Source organism: Channa argus, chromosome 11 (genome assembly GCF_033026475.1).
Source record: "Channa argus isolate prfri chromosome 11, Channa argus male v1.0, whole genome shotgun sequence".
Lineage (NCBI taxonomy): Eukaryota > Metazoa > Chordata > Actinopteri > Anabantiformes > Channidae > Channa > Channa argus.
This window is the reverse complement of record NC_090207.1, coordinates 15,221,227-15,242,161: the sequence shown is the minus strand read 5'-3', so window position 1 is coordinate 15,242,161 and position 20,935 is coordinate 15,221,227. Positions and strand designations below refer to the sequence as shown.

The window sequence follows — 20,935 nt, the reverse complement described above, 5'->3', positions numbered from 1 at the left end:
ATTGAACTGCCTACGTCACGACACCAGCCTCCGCAGTGACGTCACTCTGTGCTCAAGGGACTATGTCCATATGACACTTTGTTGATTTATGATTTTTGCTTAGTAGCTTACTCACCAAGCGCTTAACGATTTTTTCTAATGAGTGTTATATACAATGTCCTTTTATTTTAATGTTTTCCGGATATACAGTTTGTTAGGTTGTAAACAATCTAATAAATAACCCAGTTCGTGCTCCATTATTTTTTGTCAATTACATCATTTGTTCTTGGTTCTCTGCGTTTAAAGTGTCTGATATATGAACAATTAATGAATAATTGTTCGATTTGTACGTTTGTACCTCGTCATTTTTTCATTCTTGTACTTCTCGTACATGTTATCATAAAACAGTGTGTTTTATTTTGTGAATGTAAATGTAAGCTGGTAAAACATTTTGCAAATTTATAAAGTTGGTCACAGACTCCGGAACTCAAAAAAGGAAAAGATGAGGAAAACATTATTTTTTTTAATTCACAACACCAAATCAAAAACAAAACAATACAGGGCAAGGGACACAAGATAATAAATAAAAGACATACAAAACAACGCAAATATATGTGGTTGCGTATACAGAGTGTTTGTGCGTGTGTGTGTTATTTCTACTGTTCTGTGGGACGGATCGGGAGTAGCAGGGAATAAAGGGCAGGAATTAGGGAAGAGAGGAAAGAGAGACAGGAAGAAAGAAACGAAAAGAAAAGAAAAAAAAGGAATAACTAAATACATTAATGTATAACTTAATCGAAAGTTAAACATATAGATGAATAAATACAGGTAATATGTCTATTACTACCAAGATTTCCAAGACCAAGGGATGGTACTGTGAGTGTGTCCGTAATGTACCAATAGCAGCAAAGCGAAATCGGGGCTCTATCCATCCTGTTATATTGCTGGTTGTGACTGACTGATATTACCTAGCAACATGAGTGTGTGAGTCAAAGGGAGTTTACTCTGTGTTTATTCTGCTTTTGTTTTTCTATATTCGCTGTGTCTTGAAAGGTTAGGTAAATCAAGAGGTGTATGTATATGTGTCGATGACCTCATCTATGGCATCATATACTGCCTTTGAGGTTTGCCTAGTCAGTTGTCAAGAAAACGATGTTTGTTTTTTCAGTTTGTTGGAGCTAACGGAGGGGAGAGCAACAAGGTAGTGGTCGAAAGTTGAGTGTGTACCTGTGGAAGTACACGGTTTCACACCGTGTTCTGTGGAATTATTTTGAGGAACGGGTTCTGAGGAATTTATTTATTATCATCTCAATTGTGGAACGTGGAATTCAATAAATGTTCAGTGTTTTGTCATACAACGACCTCTGGAATGGATAATTGTTGGACCAGCGGACACGAGTAAGCCTTCCGCTACAATGAGAGTTGATCAATCTTCTTTTCCTTTCGGCTGTTCAGTTTCAGGGGTCGCCATAGCGAACCATCTGGCTCCATCTAACCTTATCCTCTGACTCCTTTTCTCTCACACCAACTAACTTCACGTCGCAAACTCTTGGCTTTCCTCTTCTCTCTCTGGCAACGAACAAGCCTTCCTCTTCCCCTTCTTCGACCGACAGTAGTCCAATTTCCACCGGCACCGGTGGCGGCCGTTGTTAACGGCCCCGACCGATCCGGTGTGGAAGTTATAATCCGCATGTTTAAATTGGCAGGTTTTTTACGTCAGACACCGTTCCTGACACAACCCTCTGCATTTATCCAGACTTGAAACTGGAACTAGAACACAGTGGCTTGTGCCCCCTTGTGGTTGCATTTCAACGAGAGTTGTAATCAGATATACAGGTGTAAGCTCACAAAAACCGTCTTTCATTTATTGGCTACTTGCAGTGCCTTTCAGTTCCATTGGTTTATTGCAATTGCCATCCTATTACTGTAAAGACACCTAATAACAGTTGGAAGAGAACATTCCAGCCTGAAATTAAATATTGAACAGATCGGTTTGAATGTGAGAATTTGAACAATGCATTCCTCAGCCGAATAGACAAAAGAGACTGAGCTGAAGATATCATATAGAGATACATCCTGGAACCTCTCAGCAATGGTATTCAGGAATGCAAGAGTACAACTACACACATATATACACAGAGTAAAAAAATGTCTATGCCTATTTTTCATTTATTTTACTGTATATTGGTATTGTTACAGTAATCTAACAAAAGTACATTTTGAATGGATTGGGCCTTTTAACTGGACCACGTCCCCTTTACGTTGAATCCCATTCCATTACGTCACAGCACAAAGCGGAAGTATGTACGCCCGCTATTAGCCCCTTCAGTTTACATGCATGCAATTCGGTAAGTGTTTACGGAATGTGAGTTCAGTATTCGAGTAAAAAAATGAACATTGGTGCATTTCTATAATCTATATATAACCGCCTTTGATTTTAGATTGTAAAGCTGACAATGGTTGAATTAAATCGCGTAGCTAGATGCAGTTTAACGAGAGCTAACGTTTATGAGCTCGATATATAACTTAGCCTCGTCACTTGTAAGTTTCGTTTTCCTGAGTGGCTGACTTGTGGTGTTTTCATTACCGTTGGTAAAAGAGTTCTGTAATTATGGGCGCCACGGATGTAATGTTCATTCTATTTTCTTTCGAATCAGCGGAGTTGATGCTGGAGCTCCGTGAAGAATCGCACCATGTACCCCCACGGCGTTGCACCGAGACGGTGGTCAGCCTACAGCGACGGCCTGTACCCGCAACCCACTGCATCTAGATATTACGATTACAACCATCAAAGCATAGAAGGTGTCAACAGGTGATCCGGATGAAATTTTTAAATAGTCACTTTCTGGGACCTTTGGGTAACTTAAGATCGTGTCTTCCTCGAAGTTGGTTGTACGAAGCTGGTAGGGAAAAAGTGGTTAAGCAGATTTTGGGTTTTTCATGTGTGGACTAAACATTGGGACAACGTAAATCTAGAGAGTGTTTTCTGAATTAATCGCTACTGTTCATTAACGTGTTCTTGTGTTTTGGTAGCTTCTATGTTCCTAATCATGGGAGGCTACCTCCATATGAATGGAAACCAACGTCACCTTCTCCAGCCCCTCCTCCTCCCACACTTATGACCAATGGGCGCAAGTATGTCAGTGTCCCATTCAATTGTTATAGTGTGGTTAGTCTTTCTCTCCTTCTACGTATTCTTTACACTTTATTTTATGCATCCTTGCCTTTGACATGTCTATGATATGTTTCTTCCAGGAGGCGGAATGATGAGTACAGTCCCCATGCTGTAAAGCGCCAATGCTTGGACTCCTCTCTCCAACGACGGATAGGCTCTCCTTTAATTCGTCTTCCTCCCCCTTGTCTTCCTGATCAAGTAGTGGCTGGGTCTATGAGATCCTCCTTGGCTGGTTATCCCATTCCACGCTCCCATTCCCACCCTCGGGTGATTACTGTCCCAGAGACCTCCAACAGGCTGAAGGCCTACGCTAAGGACAAGGTATAAACAGATGGCCTTAACCTACAGCTGACATACAGCAAGTCAGACAGTGTGATAAAAGCATCTGACAAATTAATGCATGTAAATGTTTTTGTGTGGATATGCTTGGTTTAGTCTGTGACACGTGTTTATGTTTTCAGCTGAGTGATCAGATGGTGGAGCTGTTTGAGGCGTGCCAACAGCAAGATTCTGATTTGGTCAAGAAGGAGATGTGTCGAGCTCGGTTGCAGCAAGACATACAGCGCATTTATGCAGGTGTGTAGGAAATTTACCGTCACAGATGTACTGATGTTCTTTTCATTCTGTGCTTCTCACTATGTGTTTCTCTCCTAGTGGCACGGCTTTACTTGACTGGATCTTCTATGAATGGATTGGGCTGCCGGAGCAGTGATGCTGATCTCTGTCTGGTCCTTAAGGGAAAAGTATGTTTCTCTGCCTCTTCTCTGAATGTCAAAATGTGTAAAATGTCCAATCACAGATACCCACTTCCTTTTGAATACCTGCATTCTTTTCTGTACTTTTGTGTTTCAGAAAAGACATGAGCCTATTCATGTACTGTCTGCCCTCCAAAGGTTATTCAGATCACTCTGTGAGTAATGTGATATATGTGTGTTTTTATGTATGTATGTAAGTATATGTGTGTGTATATATATATATATATATATATTATATACACACACACACATATATCCTTTTTTTAATAATATTTAAAATATCAGGGTCCTTTGTAGGCCTCAATAGTACAATTTACCACTAGGTGGCGCAATTCACCAAATAAAAAAAGAGTTTCAGGTTTACAGAAAACGAAACTTTTATAAATCTTGTGTTTGTTATGATTTATAGCTTATGTGGAGCGGGCGCAGCTAATCAGAGCCAAAGTGCCCATCCTCAGGTTCAGAGAGAAAGGCAGGTAGGAGAAAAAAAGCTAAAATCTGTGTTTACAACATCATCATTAATCAGAAATACATGTTATTATGTTTTTTAATTCCCCCTGTGCCTCTTCAGTGATCTGGAGTTTGATCTGAATGTTAACAACATAGTGGGCATCAGAAACACATTCCTTCTCAGGAGTTATGCCTATGGTGGGTAACAATAATATTGTTTTCTTTGATAATAACAAAGTTAGTGCTGACTGTGACCCTTCACTTTATTTAAAAAGTGCAATTGTTTCTGTAAAGGAGGCAAAGACGTTTCTTATGTTGACCTGCTATGTTTGTGTCAAAACCCTCAGCTGATCTCAGGATTCGACCCATGATCCTTGTTATCAAGAAGTGGGCACGACACAATCAGATCAATGATGCCAGCAAAGGAACGTTAAGCAGTTACACACTGGTGCTGATGGTCCTGCACTACCTCCAGAGTTAGTACAGTTATACACACACATACAGATAATTAGAATTCCCATTGTACTTATCACTTGTGTGATTGTCATTATGCATATGTTGTGTTATTTACCCTACAGCTCTCAATGAACCTGTTGTACCTTCTCTACAGAGAGACTACCCAGTAAGTGTCCTCATTTTGCAGTCACAGAAATTTGCTTTCCAGTGAGTGAGTTGGTGTGGGGTCAGACACTTCTGCACATTGATTCACATTCTGTACCACTTTCAAAGAATGTAACTTATGATTACAAAATGCTGTGGTAGGTAAACTAGGTCACATATGTTTAAGTGTATGTTATTCAGTTTTAAGTCTTTGCCCTTTTGTCTTGTGATTTGATTTTTAGGAGTGTTTTAATCCCTTCATGGACATTGACATGGTTCCAGAAGGACCCAAACATGTCCCCCCTTACCTCTCAAGAAACCAGTTGTCACTGGGAGAGCTACTTCTGGGCTTTCTCAAATATTACACAGACTTCAGGTATATCCTAAGGACATTTCATTACAGAGTTTAGTCTACCCATGTATTTTTTTAAATCTTTTTTTGCATGCTTCATTTCATTCCTTGTGTCCTGCTTCTCTTGCAAATTTGTTTTCCCTTTCCAGTCCCATAGCTCTTCTCTCCCTCCTCTATCCTGCATCCTCTTTTCTGGTTTCATGTTTCTGGGAGAGGGGCAGGAGCAGCTGGGAGATTTGGCCTTACACAGCACTAACATGACATACCATGATTCTTGTATTTGCAGTAGGTATTCTGCTCCACATTTGCAAGGTCAAAATAAAATTTAATACATAAACATACACAGACTTTAATGTTTTACAGTATCTAATCCGATACACCCATGTTTAGTTATTACATTTGCTCTTGATGTACAGCTTGTATTTGCTTTGACAAAAAATATACATTTTTATATGTTCACACCATCTTTTAACCCCCAGCAAGATATTATTTAGGTTAACATGTTGAATTAAATTCTAAATCAGTTCGTGTATGGAAGTCAGTTGTTCACATTTTGTTGTTAATTAGCTCAGATCTGCTAAGCCACCAGCCTTTAGAATCATGAAAGTGTAACTTAAAATTTGACAATTCCTAGAATTGTATGAAAATCTGATTACAGGAGGCAATTAGAGGAATTCCTCTGTTAGAGGAAGGAAAGCGAAATAAACAAATGGGAGTAAAATTACAGAAACAATAATTCAACTTTGTAATGTAATCAAATCTAATCAGTCTACAGAATGTTCTTCAGAACAGTCTTCTGGCTTATCCACATGGCCTTGGGCAGCAATGGTTTTTGGTAAAGTAGTGGCTTCCTCCCTGGTGTGACCTGTTGAACATTCTCCATTTGTTCATCTTTATATGAGGCAGGACCTTCAGAACTCACACCTGTTTATCATCTCAGTGATTTGAAACATGTCCCTTTCAAATAAATTGATAATCCAAAAGGTTCAAATATTTTGCAGCAGACACATATTTAAGATTAAGTAGTTTTTCTTCATAAGTTAATGAACAAGTAGTTTTAGAACTTGAAAATCCGATCACATTTGTGGTCATACATAGAACAGCCTCACCAGTAATTTTGCAATGTTGTGATCACAGCAATTCAGTCAACCAATTCAATTCCCCCATAATTTCTGTGTGAAGTTGCAATGTAAAACATCAGAAAAATCTGCAACATGCATCATAATGTGTTAGAAAAGCCATCACAAGAATGTCCACGAAATCATGGGGGATTTAAGGAAATAGAAAAAAAGAGTTTTTTTCAAGTGATACTGTAAGTAATAAATAATTCCTTTTTCTGTGTCTTGGAGGTGGGAAAAACAGGTGATCTCTGTCCGAGAGGCTAAAGCTTTGCCCAAGACTAATTTTCGAGAGTGGAGAAACAAATACATATGTGTAGAAGGTAAACATTTGAGTGGTCTTACAGTACCACTACACAGTGCTACATATTCAGCAACTGATAGTAATTGTTTGTGTTTCAGAGCCATTTGAAAGAAATAACGTTGCCAGGGCAGTCCATGAGGGGGCCAAGTTTGATGCTATTAAAGCTCAGTTTGCTGAGGTACAAGTTAATCCTGACAACTGTGCTGACATCATATTTTCCTTTTTCATCCACACCACTGTGGACCTTTTATGAGTTAATCATAATCCTCCTGTTTCTCTTGTGTTTGTGCAGTCATGTAGGGTACTACAGGAGATGAAAGACCTGAATGCGATCCTCCCAGTCAGAACCATTATTACCAAAGAGTCATCCGGGAGATAAGGAACCCTTCTAATTAAATGAGCCAACTGGAGTCTTCTACCTCAAGATGACCCTGTGCTCAGAAATGCTGAGCGATCGTTGGAATGTGGTGAGAGGAGTCCCTACTGTCTCTGTACCTTACAGACAAACAAACTCTGGCACTCAAAAAGCCCTGGATGTCTGCGTAATGGTCTCACACTGTATGTCTTGTAGCAGTAACCATGAATACACAGACACACACTTATTTCCTCTGATCTCTGCTATTGTTACATCCAAGATGCACATTTTCTGCCACATACATACAGTATATATAATGCCCGTCTGCCTTTTTTCTATTTTTCTAGGACAGTATTGAAGCCATTGTGGGTTAAATATTTTTTTCTACTGTTGCACTAAATGCCTTCTCCTTTTTTATCATTATCATCATCATCATCATTATCATCATCATCATCATGTTTAAATTTCTAAGCTCCTTTGAAAACTGAGCTTGTTTATGAGGGATACTGAAGTTGGTATTATAATTTAAATGGTCCTGGGACACTGGGGTGGCTTTAAAGTAGTAAGGCTCTGGATATTTACCCTCCTTGATATCAAGCTTATGTCTTGTTAATTCTCAGTTAACTTGAAGATTTTACACCTTTAGTCTGACCTTTTTTTCCTCTGACATCGGTTTTCTCAGTTGTTTGTTTTACATTGTCTACATCACTGACTTTTAAATGTTTATTTAAAAAATTAAATGTACGAAGATGTATGATTGTTTTCACTCTACCTTTCCGAACAGTATGTGAAGCCCACTGATTTCTTGGCTATTCTAATAGAAGTGCCAACTTTATATTAAATTGTAAACTGGCAGAGTTTTTTTGCAGCTGTCATTATTGTTCAGATATGCTTACAATGTATTTGACATTGGGAGGTTGTTAGAAACCTTAGTATAATCCTATGAACGGCTTACTGGTAAATTCTGGGGTATGGGATGGAAATGGCATTGTAAATGGTCTGCACCAATATGACGCTTTTCTACCTATTGGCACTCAAAACGCTTTACACTGCTTCTTTTTCACCTATTCACATTAACAATCACACACTCACACACCGATGGGGGAGCTGCTATAGAGCTGGCCAACACACACCAGGAGCAACTAAGTTGAGGTTCAGTGTCTTGCGCAAGGACACTTCAACATGTGACCAGAGCAGCTGGGGATCGAACCAACAACTGCAAGATTGGTGGAGGCCCGCTCTACCTTCTTGCGCCGCAGTCGCCCATAGTGTAATTGTAATTGTCATGTGCAACTTGTACATTTCACAGTAAATACTTTTTAACCCATCATCAAATATTATTTAAAAAATAAGCACTTTTAACCTGGAATAGATTGGCCAGGCTGTAGCTCAGTTGGTCGTCCACGGATCACAAGGTAAGCTGTTCAATCCCTGGTCCCAGATATATGTCGAAGTGTCTCTGGGAAAGACACTGAACCCCTAACAGCCCATTACCATCCTCAGCTGTGCAGTGCCGGTCCAAGCCCAGTAGAAATTGGTGAGGGTTTCAACGTAAAAACTGTGTGGCGACATTGAACTCACAGGATAAACCGAAAGGACAAAAAAAAAGAACCTGGATTAGATTGGCCAAAACCACAGCATAAAACTGGGACCAAGTTTAACCTATTTGGGGTCACTTGGGGTTATGGCATTTCACCAAGCCTCACATTTTCTCTAAAACAAAACCACAGTGGTTTGTTATTTAAAAATAACAGTATTATTTGTCAGTTTGTTACAATACATGAATGCAACAAACTAAAAAAATAACTTTTCAGGAATTTATTTGGTCAGCATTTGGACTCTTAATATGCTTTGGTTTAAAAGACATGTAGTGTTGGTGGTGCCAGAAAACCTACTAACCGTAGCTGGATAATCCACCGATCACACTTCATGGTACAGGCCCCTGATTAAATACCTAGTCCCTTTGGTGTGTTTTTGTTCTGTAGTTTGATGCCTTATTACACATAGTTTTACGGCTTCTGCATAGTGCAAGCACTGCCATGTAGATGCCTTTCAAAAAGTACATGTGCACATGTGTGTCACCCTGTTTAGCTGCAGTCCAGCAGGGATTCAGAAGCCGGGGAAGCAGGGGGTACTGTTTCACCACATGCGCTAAATTTAACTAACACAGGGGATTTTGCTCTTAAAGTCACATTGTCTCAGTCACACTGCCACACACAGGAGAAGCTATTAATGGTCATTTTCCCAGCTCTATAATTTTGTAATATTTGAAAATCAATTTTTTTTATTAAAGTCAGTTGTTTGTATGCTTAACTCAACTGCCAGTGAAACCTTTCACATCTTACTGCTTTGCCCTTCTTTATCACTACTCCCCTCTTCTCCCCACTCAGGCTATTTCTGTCCCTCGCTGAGTCAGATGGACAGCTCCCAACTTAGAATGACACAAACAGACAGACTACTTCTCTGTATTCAGAGTGTCTGAAAACATAAAAAAAACTCTAAAATACAAAGAATAACAACACTGGGAACTGCAAAGAGAAAGGGGAGAGGAATTTATCAAGATGGATGAATGTGAAAGTTTGGACTCAGAGCTACAGGAGTTTCAGATTGAAGCTTACGAGGCCATCAGCCAGGACGATGAAGACGAGGTGGAGGAACTGCAAAACAGGTGGTTTACATACTGCATCTTACAAGCCAAAAAAATGTATGTAGTTAAGTGGTGTTGTCTGCTGGGAGGTTTTCGGATTAAAAGGAATTGAAATCAACAGAGCTCACACACATTTTGCTTCATAAAAAAAGAAACACTGGTCTTATTCTTGCTCAAACCATGACTGGACTGATGTATTTATGTTACACATGAATACTCTTTCTTGGGGTACATAAAATAATTTAGATTATACACGGAATCATCAGGATGGCACTGACAGCTTTAAGCTTATATTTGACATTATTATACGTCCCATATTTTACCTCTCATTTATCATGTTTCATATTGGGTGTTCTAGTTATCTTTGCCATGTCATAAATAGTAGAAGACACTGATATGTTGGATATATCTGAGAAGGCCAGGCATCTCTCTAATATTACAGGAGTGACGCTTTAGGACGTCACCTTAGTATAACCCTGCTGTGACTGAGCTGTTCAAAGCAGTAGAGACAGCTCAGAGTGCACTCAAACATTCATTTTTTAGCTCATCACTGATACTGGCAGCCTGGCACCAGCCACCTGATCTAATGCTAGAGATCAACACGTCACAAGTAATCTCAAGAGAAGATCAACGGGTGTTTTTGTGTTTCTGCCTATATTTTGTAACTTGCATCAATTCTGCAAAACCTGAATGTTGGCACATGTTACTGAGATATGTTTTGAGTTGATTCATTGGTTTGTTCTCTGCTTGCATTTCCACAAGCTTTGCCAAATGGATCTCCTCTTGCAGGCATAAGGTTTTGTCATGACCGTCCTCTTGTGAAAGGCAAGAACAGCTTGCCGTTCTTATTCAAACTCTGTTCATTCCTTTCTCCTTCAGTCTGCGCGAGGTTGTCAAGGACCAGTCAGTGAAGCCCAAAGTCCAGTGTCTAATGGTGGATCCATCGTTCTCCATGGTAACAGTTCAAAGTGAGGACAGTGGTATTGTTTGGGAGACAGCTTCTAGCCGCTGCTCTACTCCCTGGGCCTCTGAAACTAGTTCCATCTCAGAAGCTTACAGCATGGAGGGCTCTGGAGCCGCAGGAAAAGTCACCATCATTTTCGATGAAGACAAAATAGTCCGCAGGAAAACAAAGTCCGGAGGAAGGAGCAGCCGGCTTGGGGACAGGCTAAGCCGACCTGGTAGTTCAAGATGTGCTTCAGCTCTGGGAGTGGAAAGACCCGAGATGGCAGAAGTTTCTCTTCCCAATGTCAAACAGGAGACAAGTGAAGCAGAACCAGACTTAGAGGAAATCAAAAACAAAGATCAGCAGTTGTTTAGTCTGATTTCAGAAGGTTATGAGATTCTCAACATCAGAGTCCCCTCCAAGCTACCCACTGTGGATGAAGAAGAGAGCACAGAGCTGCAAGACAATTTGGTTTATCTAGACCAAACTCCAAAGATCAAGTCTCGAAACCACCATGACTGGACACAGCAACAGAATCACGTCCTGCCAGAGGAGGGGGAAATGCAGGTTCAAAAGGAGGTATTTATTGATTTATCTGCTTTAGTTCAGTGCTTTGTATAACAAGGTATTTCATTACTAACACCACCTATTGATTTATTTGTCCTTTTCTGCCATTTACATGCAAATAACTTAATAATATGACTATTAAATTGCCATTTTAAACACTAAAATTGTCCTCTATGGATTGATTTGCTTCAGCCTTCAATGCAAGACTCTCCTCAGCCATCAATGGACACAGAGCTTGGACACACCGCTACTCAGAAAGAGAGCACCAATAACATTGACTACTTTGAGAAGTTTACTCTTTTGGATGAGGTTGTTCCTGGCGAACAAGCTGCAGAGCTGCAAGTGGAGGCAGAACAGCCTACTCCCAAGCCCCAAGGAGAGGGCCCAAAACTTGCTAAGGAGACAGCTAGAGACAGCCTATCTGCATCAGAAGAGTCCTTTGTCTTTGTTACAGATGTGGAGATAGTTGGGGAACATCTGGATGAGGTATTTTATGGAGAGACACCTCCTGCTGATGCTCTGCAGTGGAGAGAAGATGAGGAAGAAGCAAGCATGAGAACGAGACGAGAGAGCCAGAGATCAATGAAGGGGAGTGGTTCAGTGTTGTTTGAGAGTGAAGAGACCATCCTCACCCCCATTTATATTTCCCCTGGACCTCCCAAGATCATTGATCCCATCCTTCTAGAGGAGCCCACTGCCATGTCTTTCATGTACTCAGACCTTTATGAGGATGCTGTAGGTGAGAGGAGTAAGAGCGATGAGGAATACTCTGAGGCAGAGAGCGTGGTGTCTGAAAAGTCTTATAAAAGACGTTTGTCAGATTCAGAGGAGGCAGACGGGTACCTGGAGAAGTTTATTTTGAAGGATGAAACTCCTACAGTGGAGGTTCAACCAGAGTCAGTGGAGGAAGAGATGAAGGGGAGGATGATGTGGTCGCAGAGTAAGTTTGAAATGACGGGATGTCTAACAAGAGTGGTTGAAAAAGGGAAAGAAGAAGAAGACAAGAAAAGAACAGAGGAACCAGTAACACCAAAGATCAGTGGTAAAGATACGAGTGATGATTTAGAATCAGAGGCTTTTCAACAGAAAGGAGATAAAATCACAGAAAAGGACAGGAAAAAAATACATCTCTCCATGGCTGAAGAGCAGGCTGTCACAGATCCATCAGGAATATCCATTCAGGACTCTAAACTGCGAGAGGGTAAGATGAGGGATCAGGAAATTGAAGTAAAAAGAGACCAGACAGATCCTCCTGAGAGCAGCAGCAATGAGCCATATCCTGCAAAAGTAGAGAAAACAGGAGAAGGTGGAGAGCATCAGAAAGGAGAGGAGTGTACTGTTGAAACTGAGCAGCTGTGTCAAATGCAAAAAGGGATTGAAAGCACCAAGGATGTGCACGTAACGCAAACAGCAATAAAGTCACCTGTAAACACTGAGGTGCTTGCATCAGTGGTTAAATCTGAAATACAAACAGAAATAACGGAGGCCAAAGCAGAGGCCTTAGCTGACGTCAAAGAACCTGAGAGTGTAAGACAGGAAATACTCACATTGAGTGAACCTTCAGGTGAAACAGAGACATCATGTGATAATTTACAGTGTGAGGGAAAAAAAGCAGCAAAGGTTGTTCAGGAAGATGTTGCACCTGTTGATGTCATCACTGACTGCGATTCAGAAGTACACGCAGTGGTGGAGATAACTGAAAAAGCAGTGAGTGAAAAAGAGATGCAGACCCAAGTCCACATTGATCTGCAACAGGTAACAAGTATTGAGACAACAGATGTTCATAAAGGAGATAAAGACAATGAGGCTTTGATAATGGGAACAGCGGGGAGCAAGTTACCTGAATTGATTAGTGAAACTGATCAGGAGTTTAAGACTGAGAACTTAAGTGTCATCAAACCTGTGATGTCAGATGTCAATACAGACTCACATCAGAAACACCATGAAATCCTACAGTCTGAGCAGCATCAACAAGAAGATTCAGTAACTGACTGTGAATCAGACAAAGCAAAGCTGATAACTGAAGTCAAAGCCACAATATCTACAGGAGATATTGGTGTTGCTGTTAAGGAGAGGGTGAACGTAGGTAATGAGTTAATCCTCCTTGTCCCCAAAGGACAATCTATAGAGATGGACGTCAACATTGATCAGTGGTTGGACAAGACTGCAAGTGTCTTAGTAGCTCCCCCTGAACCTGTTAACACACCTAAAGATACAACAGAACAGTCAGAGACTCTTCAAGAGCCAATGGAGGAAACAAAGACAGAGCCTCCATTGGAAGTAGAAGCAGAAGATGGTGTTAAGGAGGAAGAATTACCTGGAAATTACTTAAACAGGAAGTGCTCATCACCAGCCCCAGTGGCAGAGACTCACACAGAAGAGCAGAAGACAAAAAGAGACTTGGAAGAAGGTGAGGGTTTATTTTCCCCTCTGAGTAGCTTTACTCCCCTGGAGGATTTATCGAAGCTGCACAGAGAGATTTTACAGTCAGAAGAGGCAGTTGTAGAGCAAGAGACAGATAGGGTGAAAGAGCTTCCAGAAACAAAGATTAATAAAGAGCATGTGGGTCCAGATGTCAACCTATACAGAGAGGATATTGGGCAAAAGAGGGAGGAGGGTGAGATGGTTACTGAGGCTTCAGAGGTGCCTGTTGATGAGTTTGAATATGAGATTATATCTAAAGAGGATGCAAAAGAGATCCCTGAATCCATAATACAAACAGAACTAGAGGAATCAAAACGTGAGTCTGATGAGGACAGAGATGAGGGGATGGAAGTGGAGCTGGAGATGGGGGAGAAGATACTTGAGCTCATTGAGGCTGACTATGAAATCATTGATGCAGAAGAGGAGAGTCAGGCTCGATTAGCGGCTGAGCTGCTGGGGATGGACTGGTTCTGTCTCACCTGTGGATGTCTGCTGTCAGAGAATGACCACATTTCTGGAGAGCATCACAGCCACAACATGAAGGCTGTGGACAAAGCCTATGAGGAAATTAAGGTAGTGTACAAGATAGGTGTGCAAACTGTTTGTATATGTTGTGTATTTATGCTAACATTTGTTATATTATTCCTTCTAATATCTGAAACAGTCTGCTGTATAAAGTACAGGTGTGGACGTGACATAGAACAGACAGGAAGCATTTATTGAGTTGAGTTGCATCATGGGAAATGTAGGAGCAAATGTTTTTGAGCTCCACCCTTAGAAGGATTAAAGGTCTTGATGATTAGTTTGATTTTTCAAATAAAACTGTCTTTTGCTAACCTTTCAGTTTAGTAGCTTTAAAACAGCACACAGGCATGGTAAAACTAGAAGCGACCTTCAATGATTAGAGAGGTCATAAATCTGCCATCAGTCCTAAATTAGTCCACTCTAACTTTTCCATGTACAAGTTGCATGTTTTCATGCTGCTGGCAAGCTGCGGCCAAGCACATTGAATTGTTGTGATGTAATGCTCTGCTTTGATCGGTGGAAAGGTCCAGTGTGACAGCATCAAGTGGAGGGTGATATGTACTCTGTTCACATGCACTGTTCTTGCACGCTGTCCCTCTAGGTCATTCAACACAGGGACAGACATTTGCCTTTTACTAATTGTTTTTAACATTGTGACAAACCTAATCTAATGATTTTTGTTAAATGGTCTGCACTTATATAGCGCTTTTCTACCTGTTGGTACTCAAAGTGCTTTACACGACTTCTCATTCATCCATTCTCACACCGATGGGGGAGCCGCTATGCAGCTGGCCAACTAAGTTGGGGTTCAGTGTCTTGCTCAAGAACACTTTGACATGTGATCGGAGGTGATCGAACCAACAAAATGTGGGGTTGGTGGACAACTGCTCTACCTCCTGCACCACAGTCGCAGTTGTTGTTTATGATTTCTTAATATTATTTTTTTGTAATTAGAGAACGCCCCTCACTCTGCATCTTATATTAGGTGAGTTAATTCTCTGTGCATTTGATAGACAATTGCATTGAAGTATCAGGCATCTAAATAAAAGGGAAACTGGAACAAACTGATAATGACCAAATGTGATTCTCAGATGATATGTGATCCATGACTGGTGCATGTGTGATGTTGTATTTCTGTGAAACATTGACTGCTGCACCATTAATAAGACAAAGCACAAACATATAATACATGTCTGATTTAAGCACCAAGTAACTCTGTCTATTCAGAAGCTTATCTTAGGGGAAAACCGATCCTGTCAAGTTTATCAAAGCAACTTAGCAAAACTGTATCTGGTCCAATTCTCTGACCTAGAATGTACATTTCACTCCTATACCTCTTGCGACACTGATGTGCACAAACATGCGCACACCTTCACACCTGTTTCCTGACTCTTGACAGGCAGTCAGCTAAGGATGGAGCAGGGTGCGTTTAATGACCACAGTTTCTCCTAATTTAATTTGAGCCGTCAGTGTTCAGGTGGTGACAGGGGATTGCTGCTTTTCTTCTATCTGGAACATCCTGCATGATAATTCCCCTTAAACCTGCAACACTTGTGCACATTTGCAGAGTAATTTTTACAAAACAGTGTAAATAGTTTCTAACATAATAACAACTGAAAGGTGGGTCCATCTCCATCACCTTAATAAAACCCATGTTTCTGACAATGGTTCTTGATGCATGTTTAGGGTGGGTGTAAGTTTGTTGCAACCTTAACAACAACAGCGTTCCAACAAAGATCTTTTGCTGTATATTATTAAAGGATATAAAATACTGTACCTCTGCTATTTTACCTACATGTGTTTGAACAACAGGAGAAACTGAGTGGCTGGATCTCAGATCTTCAGGGGAGATCAGAGAACATTGAGGACTTGGTATCTGAGCTGGAGCTGGCCTACAACTCTGTTGAAGTAAAATGCTCACTTCGTGATGATCACATGTAGAGCATGCAATGATATTGGAATATAAGAATGCAAAAGAAAAAATATTGTCAATATAATAAAATAGCATGAGTCTTTAGCACATCTCTTTTAAATGTCACCTTCTCTTGACCAGGACCATTGTAGGGACAGTGAGGGAGCGATGCAGGCACAGAATGAGGAGATGATGGCTCTGGTGATGGAGCAGTACAACAACATGTCTGTCAGCATGGAGGAGGAGAAGAAGGCCAAGCTGGAGCAGCTATATGACCAGATTGTCTCCTTTCAGGAGAGCATAGACTCTGCCAAGGCTACTTTAGAGACCACAGCCAGAGAGGCTGAGACTGACGCAAGGGTGAGTCCTGAAAAAGACTTATTCGTTCATCCATACTATCACGGTCGCTCAGGTTTCTGCTAAGTTTCTAATAAATCCTTCTTCAATTTGCTCCCCCACTAGTCACCTGAAGATATATGTGCAAGGTAATGTACTTTTAGTGAATGTAGTGTGTTTTCCTAACAGCTACACATTAATTAGATAGTGGAAAACAGTGCAGCATGCTGCTTGGCCTGCAGAACTGTAATCACCCAGGGAGTTTGACACTGTGCTGAATATGAACATGTAGGAGCAGGTTTAGTTTAACTTTTGCAACACCAAGTTAAAATTAAAAAAAGAAGGGTTTTACCATTGACTTGTGGTTGTATAAGTTAAATGTTGTGGTTGTGTGGTCAGGCTCGAGGCAGCTCTGGACTCCACCATATCACTGGAACTGTGTCCCAAAGGATTACTAGTATTTGATGACTGCACCATGGGCAGCACTTCCAGTTCACACCTTGCACAGCACAAGGGAATCCCAGGTACGAAGAGATATTAATCCTGTGCACAGCTGTGCACTCAAAAACATTTTATCCGCAAAAATGTCAGTGCACTCAACTGACTTTTAGATCTGTACTTTAATAATAATTGTACATGAATCAGTTGCCAAGCAATGCACATGCATTGTTCATATTTATACTCAGCCAGTTGAAAATCACACAACCAGCATACATCACTTTCAATTTGTTATATGACCACAGTGTAACATATTCAGCAATATTATAAATATAATCAATAATGCAATTGCAATATTTGAAAAAACATATACTCGCAAAGATGTTTGTCCTCTAATTTGCAGCTGCCTAGTCTTTGTAACCGACAGGAAGCTTTAAAAAAACACACTGACACATAACATTAATGAGCGAGCCTAAAGAAGCTTTGCTCACAGACTCCTTCATTTACAATCGTTAATAAACTGAAGATCTAAAAGGTCCTTGAGTTACCTGGAATCCCTGGTATGTCTGTCAACATACCACTGCACAGACATGTTAAACATGTTAAATCTACAGGAAGTCTGGTGTTATGTCTCTATATGAAGTGGTAATGAATCTGATATATCTCCTGATGTTTGCCTCAGTGGCTCAGAGGCCCACAGTACAGCCTCAGGAGCAAGGCTCAGCCACCAGCACCAGTGTCACTGTTTACTGGAAAGTCAACCCTGAAGATATCATCAACTGCTTCCAGGTCTACTGCATGGAGGATCCACAAGGAGGTAAAACTGAAAAATCATGGATGATACATTTCAGTTTTCTTAATAGAAATTGACTTTCCTTACAGAGATTAATTATGTTAATGCAAAATGCATTTATTTGGTTGGTTTATTTAAAGCAGGTTAGATGTTTTTAAGTATATTATCTTTTCTTTAAGTTATAGAACACTTTGAACACCCCGAGTTACTAATTGTCTTTGTTGTTGTTTCTGTTGTTCACAGCTGTGTCAGAAGAGTACCGCGTGACAGTGAAGGAGAGTTACTGTGTCCTGGAGGAACTGGAGCCTGACAGGAAGTACAAGGTGTGGGTGATGGCTGTCAACCATACCGGCTGCTCTCTGCCCAGTGAGAGGCTCACCTTCAGAACTGGTCAGTTTGGAAACTGGAGCATTTATAATAATAATACTTTGTTGGATAAAAGCCTGTTTTCCATTTTATTGCTTCACAGACAGGAGTGTAGATTGTTTTGAGTAGTGGTCAGTGGTGATTTAATATTACAATATCTACCGTTTTCCCCAAACAGATAACTCTTTGAATATTTATTGTTTTGTTTCTAACAGCTCCATCAGTGCCCGTGTTTGACACAGAGCACTGCTCCATCATGTGGGATTCAGCCATGCTGAGGTGGAACTCAGAAAAACAGAGTCCAGGACAGAGTTACACTTTGGAGTACTGCCGCCAGTATGAACTGGAGGGAGAAGGGCTCAGGTGGGTCTCGTATACTGTATTGTACTGATCTAACCTGGAACACACACTGTAGGATTTATGGTGATTATTTTTTATTCGATTCTTATCAGTGTCTTGGGAATCATGAATGACCCAAAATGCCTTTACTGTTTGCTCAAATATTGGAAAGTCCAGTCTGTTTGAAAAAACAATCTAAAATAATTCAGAAATGCATCTGTTGTGAAAATATGAGGCCACAAAAGCACAAAACTAACTGGTAAAAACTGTAATTATTCTCATACACTGACATTGTATAAAGGTTTATGTTTGTGTGATGTGCTCATAGGTCAATCTCAGGTATTAACAGCTGTGAACAAAGGGTTCTCCTGCAGCCCAATGAGAGCTACCTGTTTTACATAAAAGCTGTGAATGAGGCTGGAGCCAGCGAACAGAGCGAGGCTGCACTCATTTCCACAAAAGGTACAAAACACACACTTAAACATTCTTTGTAGTTGTTTTATATGCCCCTTTCTCTTACCTGTTACTGTTTTCAGGGACAAGGTTCCACCTGCTGAAAGACACAGCTCACCCTGCTTTGGAGCTGTCAGTGGATGAGACCACTATGCATTATTCCCAGGACACATATGAAAACATGCCACTCTCAGACAAACAGTGAGTTGAACCTGGTTTATCGGCTTTTCCCCTGCCACTCTTCTCATCCAACCTTCAAAGAATAAGCATAAACCAGATTTGTGTCCTTTTTAGGTGTCCATCCATCCTGGGTGAGTTGCTTCCGGCACGAGGGCGCTACTACTGGGAGACCACTGTGTCAGGAAATACAGCTTACAGGCTTGGAGTGACATGCAGCGCAGACAACAGAAACAGTGCACTGGGGGAAAACAGATTATCATGGTGTTTGCAGTGTATCCCTACACCATCAGGGTATGCATAAAGAATTCCTCCCGATTCTCGACAATATTTTCCATCATTGCTAAAACCTCCACCTTTGGTTTATTTTTCTTGCAGCTACAGGTATCAGCTGCTCCACAATGATGTTCAGTCCAATGTGTTCGTGATTGAGATACCTGATCGTGTGGGTACTCTCCTGGATTACCAGCGCAGTCGTCTGTCTTTCTACAATGCCCAAAATGGTCAGTTGTTAAGTACCTTCAGCCAGCATTTCACCCAGCCGTGCCATGCTGCTTTCGCCCTGGAGATGCCAGGCAGTCTGGAGGTCTGCATGGTGCTGGAGATGCCAAAGTTTACAAAGGACAGTTAGCTCTGCCAACTACTGCATCCCACATAAATGTCGGGTTTACAGTTCATGTTGGATATTTGTTGGTTTCTTGCTCTTAATAATTAAAATGACCACTGTTTGATTACTGAGAATAGTGTACCTATATAAGAACATTAAACACACCAATACCCGTAGTAAATGCGGATGACATGATCTCATTTTCTAAAGAGACAATGTTGATTGTTTGGTGTGTTTTAAAAAAACAAACTAAATACTTGATCAGCATACGACTAAAAGTACTGAACCAAAAACAAAAAAACACAGTTTTTTAATAATAGAAATGAAAATATTTTGTAAATATCAAAAACATAAGCACTGGAAATGGTGATGCCGGATACAGCTGGATTAAAATTAAGTGGCTTGAAATGTTTTCAAAGATAAGTGTTTTTTTTTTCTGTTTGCCACGGAGGAAGTGAAAAACTGGATTATTTTGTAATTTTGTATGCTGAAGTGATTGTTTTGTACTGTTTTGTAAATGTTCTGTGAATTATTCATTTTAAGTTCTTGTTTTTTCTCACTGTAAGGCTCCATTCACATATTGAAGTCAGATACATTGTGTATCAGTACAGACACAAACAGCTAATAGTCATCCCAATGTTTACTAAATAAGTGATATTTTCATGACTATATAGCCCTTTTTAATCTGCGTCTATTTTGAATAAATAACCTTTGTAAACACGTGATCAGTTTATAACGTGTGATTGACAGCAAATACAGAACAACTGTTTTCCTCTTCCCGTCTGATTTTCTCATCTGAGCTGAATGAAGAGGATGATTTTTTCTTTTTGCATCCCTGGAGTCACAGTTTGTTATGACTCAGTCATTCTCCACAAGAGGCTATCAATAATCTGTTGGTTTAGAATACCCGAAAAATTTATTTAATCTGTTTAATTAGAACACAGGGATAAAATGCAAGGGGTTGGTGACAAACTTTAAGATAAAAGAGCAACAATGTAATTACTGCAATGTAATTATTATCAGACTAAGATGTGTAAATTTATACCTAATCTATGCATTTCTTTCCACTTAGAAATTTGTGTAATTATTCATACATTATTCAAGTTAAATATGGGCCAAATTATGAGTTAAATGGGTTTATTCTCAGCTGCTACCAATTCCAACTTCTGCTAAATCTATCATACATTTAGACTTCCAGATGCCTTTTATGACTCATTGCTACTGTAGATTTGTGGTCCATACAGCTTGCTGAGTTAGATGGTTTTCCAGGACACATGTCATTTCACTGTCCACATTATGAAACTTTTAAAGGCATTT

General features: G+C 40.3%; 2 protein-coding genes across 9 annotated transcripts; both read left to right on the top strand.

Moving 5' to 3' along the window:
* Positions 1-1,352: 1,352 nt before the first annotated feature.
* Positions 1,353-7,943, top strand: tent2 (terminal nucleotidyltransferase 2). Of its 7 annotated transcripts, none has more exons than XM_067519853.1 (15): positions 1,353-1,377; positions 2,637-2,791; positions 3,013-3,114; positions 3,235-3,475; positions 3,616-3,730; positions 3,809-3,897; positions 4,007-4,064; positions 4,319-4,385; positions 4,481-4,557; positions 4,707-4,835; positions 4,938-4,981; positions 5,202-5,335; positions 6,661-6,752; positions 6,832-6,911; positions 7,026-7,943. In XM_067519853.1, exons 2-15 carry the CDS (start codon positions 2,673-2,675, stop codon positions 7,110-7,112), a joined length of 1,434 nt encoding a protein of 477 aa, XP_067375954.1. In that variant the 5' UTR covers positions 1,353-1,377; positions 2,637-2,672; the 3' UTR covers positions 7,113-7,943. The 7 variants fall into 7 exon arrangements, 6 of the variants coding, with proteins under 6 accessions (XP_067375954.1, XP_067375953.1, XP_067375955.1 ...); XM_067519852.1 differs by lacking the exon at positions 1,353-1,377 and adding an exon at positions 2,243-2,327; XR_010915467.1 differs by lacking the exons at positions 1,353-1,377; positions 6,661-6,752 and adding an exon at positions 2,243-2,327 and having other exon boundaries at positions 7,026-7,095.
* Positions 7,944-9,085: 1,142 nt separating this feature from the next.
* On the top strand, positions 9,086-20,343 carry cmya5 (cardiomyopathy associated 5). 2 transcript variants are annotated; one of them, XM_067519848.1, is made up of 15 exons: positions 9,087-9,756; positions 10,615-11,260; positions 11,441-13,658; positions 14,091-14,245; positions 16,010-16,105; positions 16,251-16,469; positions 16,572-16,594; positions 16,845-16,969; positions 17,566-17,700; positions 17,920-18,066; positions 18,258-18,405; positions 18,710-18,843; positions 18,918-19,035; positions 19,129-19,305; positions 19,390-20,343. In XM_067519848.1, the coding sequence occupies exons 1-15, from the start codon at positions 9,650-9,652 to the stop codon at positions 19,640-19,642; spliced, it is 4,701 nt and encodes a 1,566-aa protein (XP_067375949.1). In that variant the 5' UTR covers positions 9,087-9,649; the 3' UTR covers positions 19,643-20,343. The 2 variants fall into 2 exon arrangements, with proteins under 2 accessions (XP_067375948.1, XP_067375949.1); XM_067519847.1 differs by having other exon boundaries at positions 9,086-9,756; positions 11,441-14,245.
* Positions 20,344-20,935: the final 592 nt, after the last annotated feature.

Coding starts and splice junctions, on each gene's coding strand:
- cmya5 (XM_067519847.1), top strand. CDS start 9,650: ATGGATGAATGTGAAAGTTTGGACTCAGAGCTACAGGAGTTTCAGATT. Junction 18,844..18,917: donor TGCACTCATTTCCACAAAAG/GTACAAAACACA, acceptor TACTGTTTTCAG/GGACAAGGTTCCACCTGCTG. Junction 19,036..19,128: donor ATGCCACTCTCAGACAAACA/GTGAGTTGAACC, acceptor TGTCCTTTTTAG/GTGTCCATCCATCCTGGGTG.
- tent2 (XM_067519853.1), top strand. CDS start 2,673: ATGTACCCCCACGGCGTTGCACCGAGACGGTGGTCAGCCTACAGCGAC. Junction 4,065..4,318: donor AAGGTTATTCAGATCACTCT/GTGAGTAATGTG, acceptor TATGATTTATAG/CTTATGTGGAGCGGGCGCAG. Junction 4,558..4,706: donor TCTCAGGAGTTATGCCTATG/GTGGGTAACAAT, acceptor CAAAACCCTCAG/CTGATCTCAGGATTCGACCC.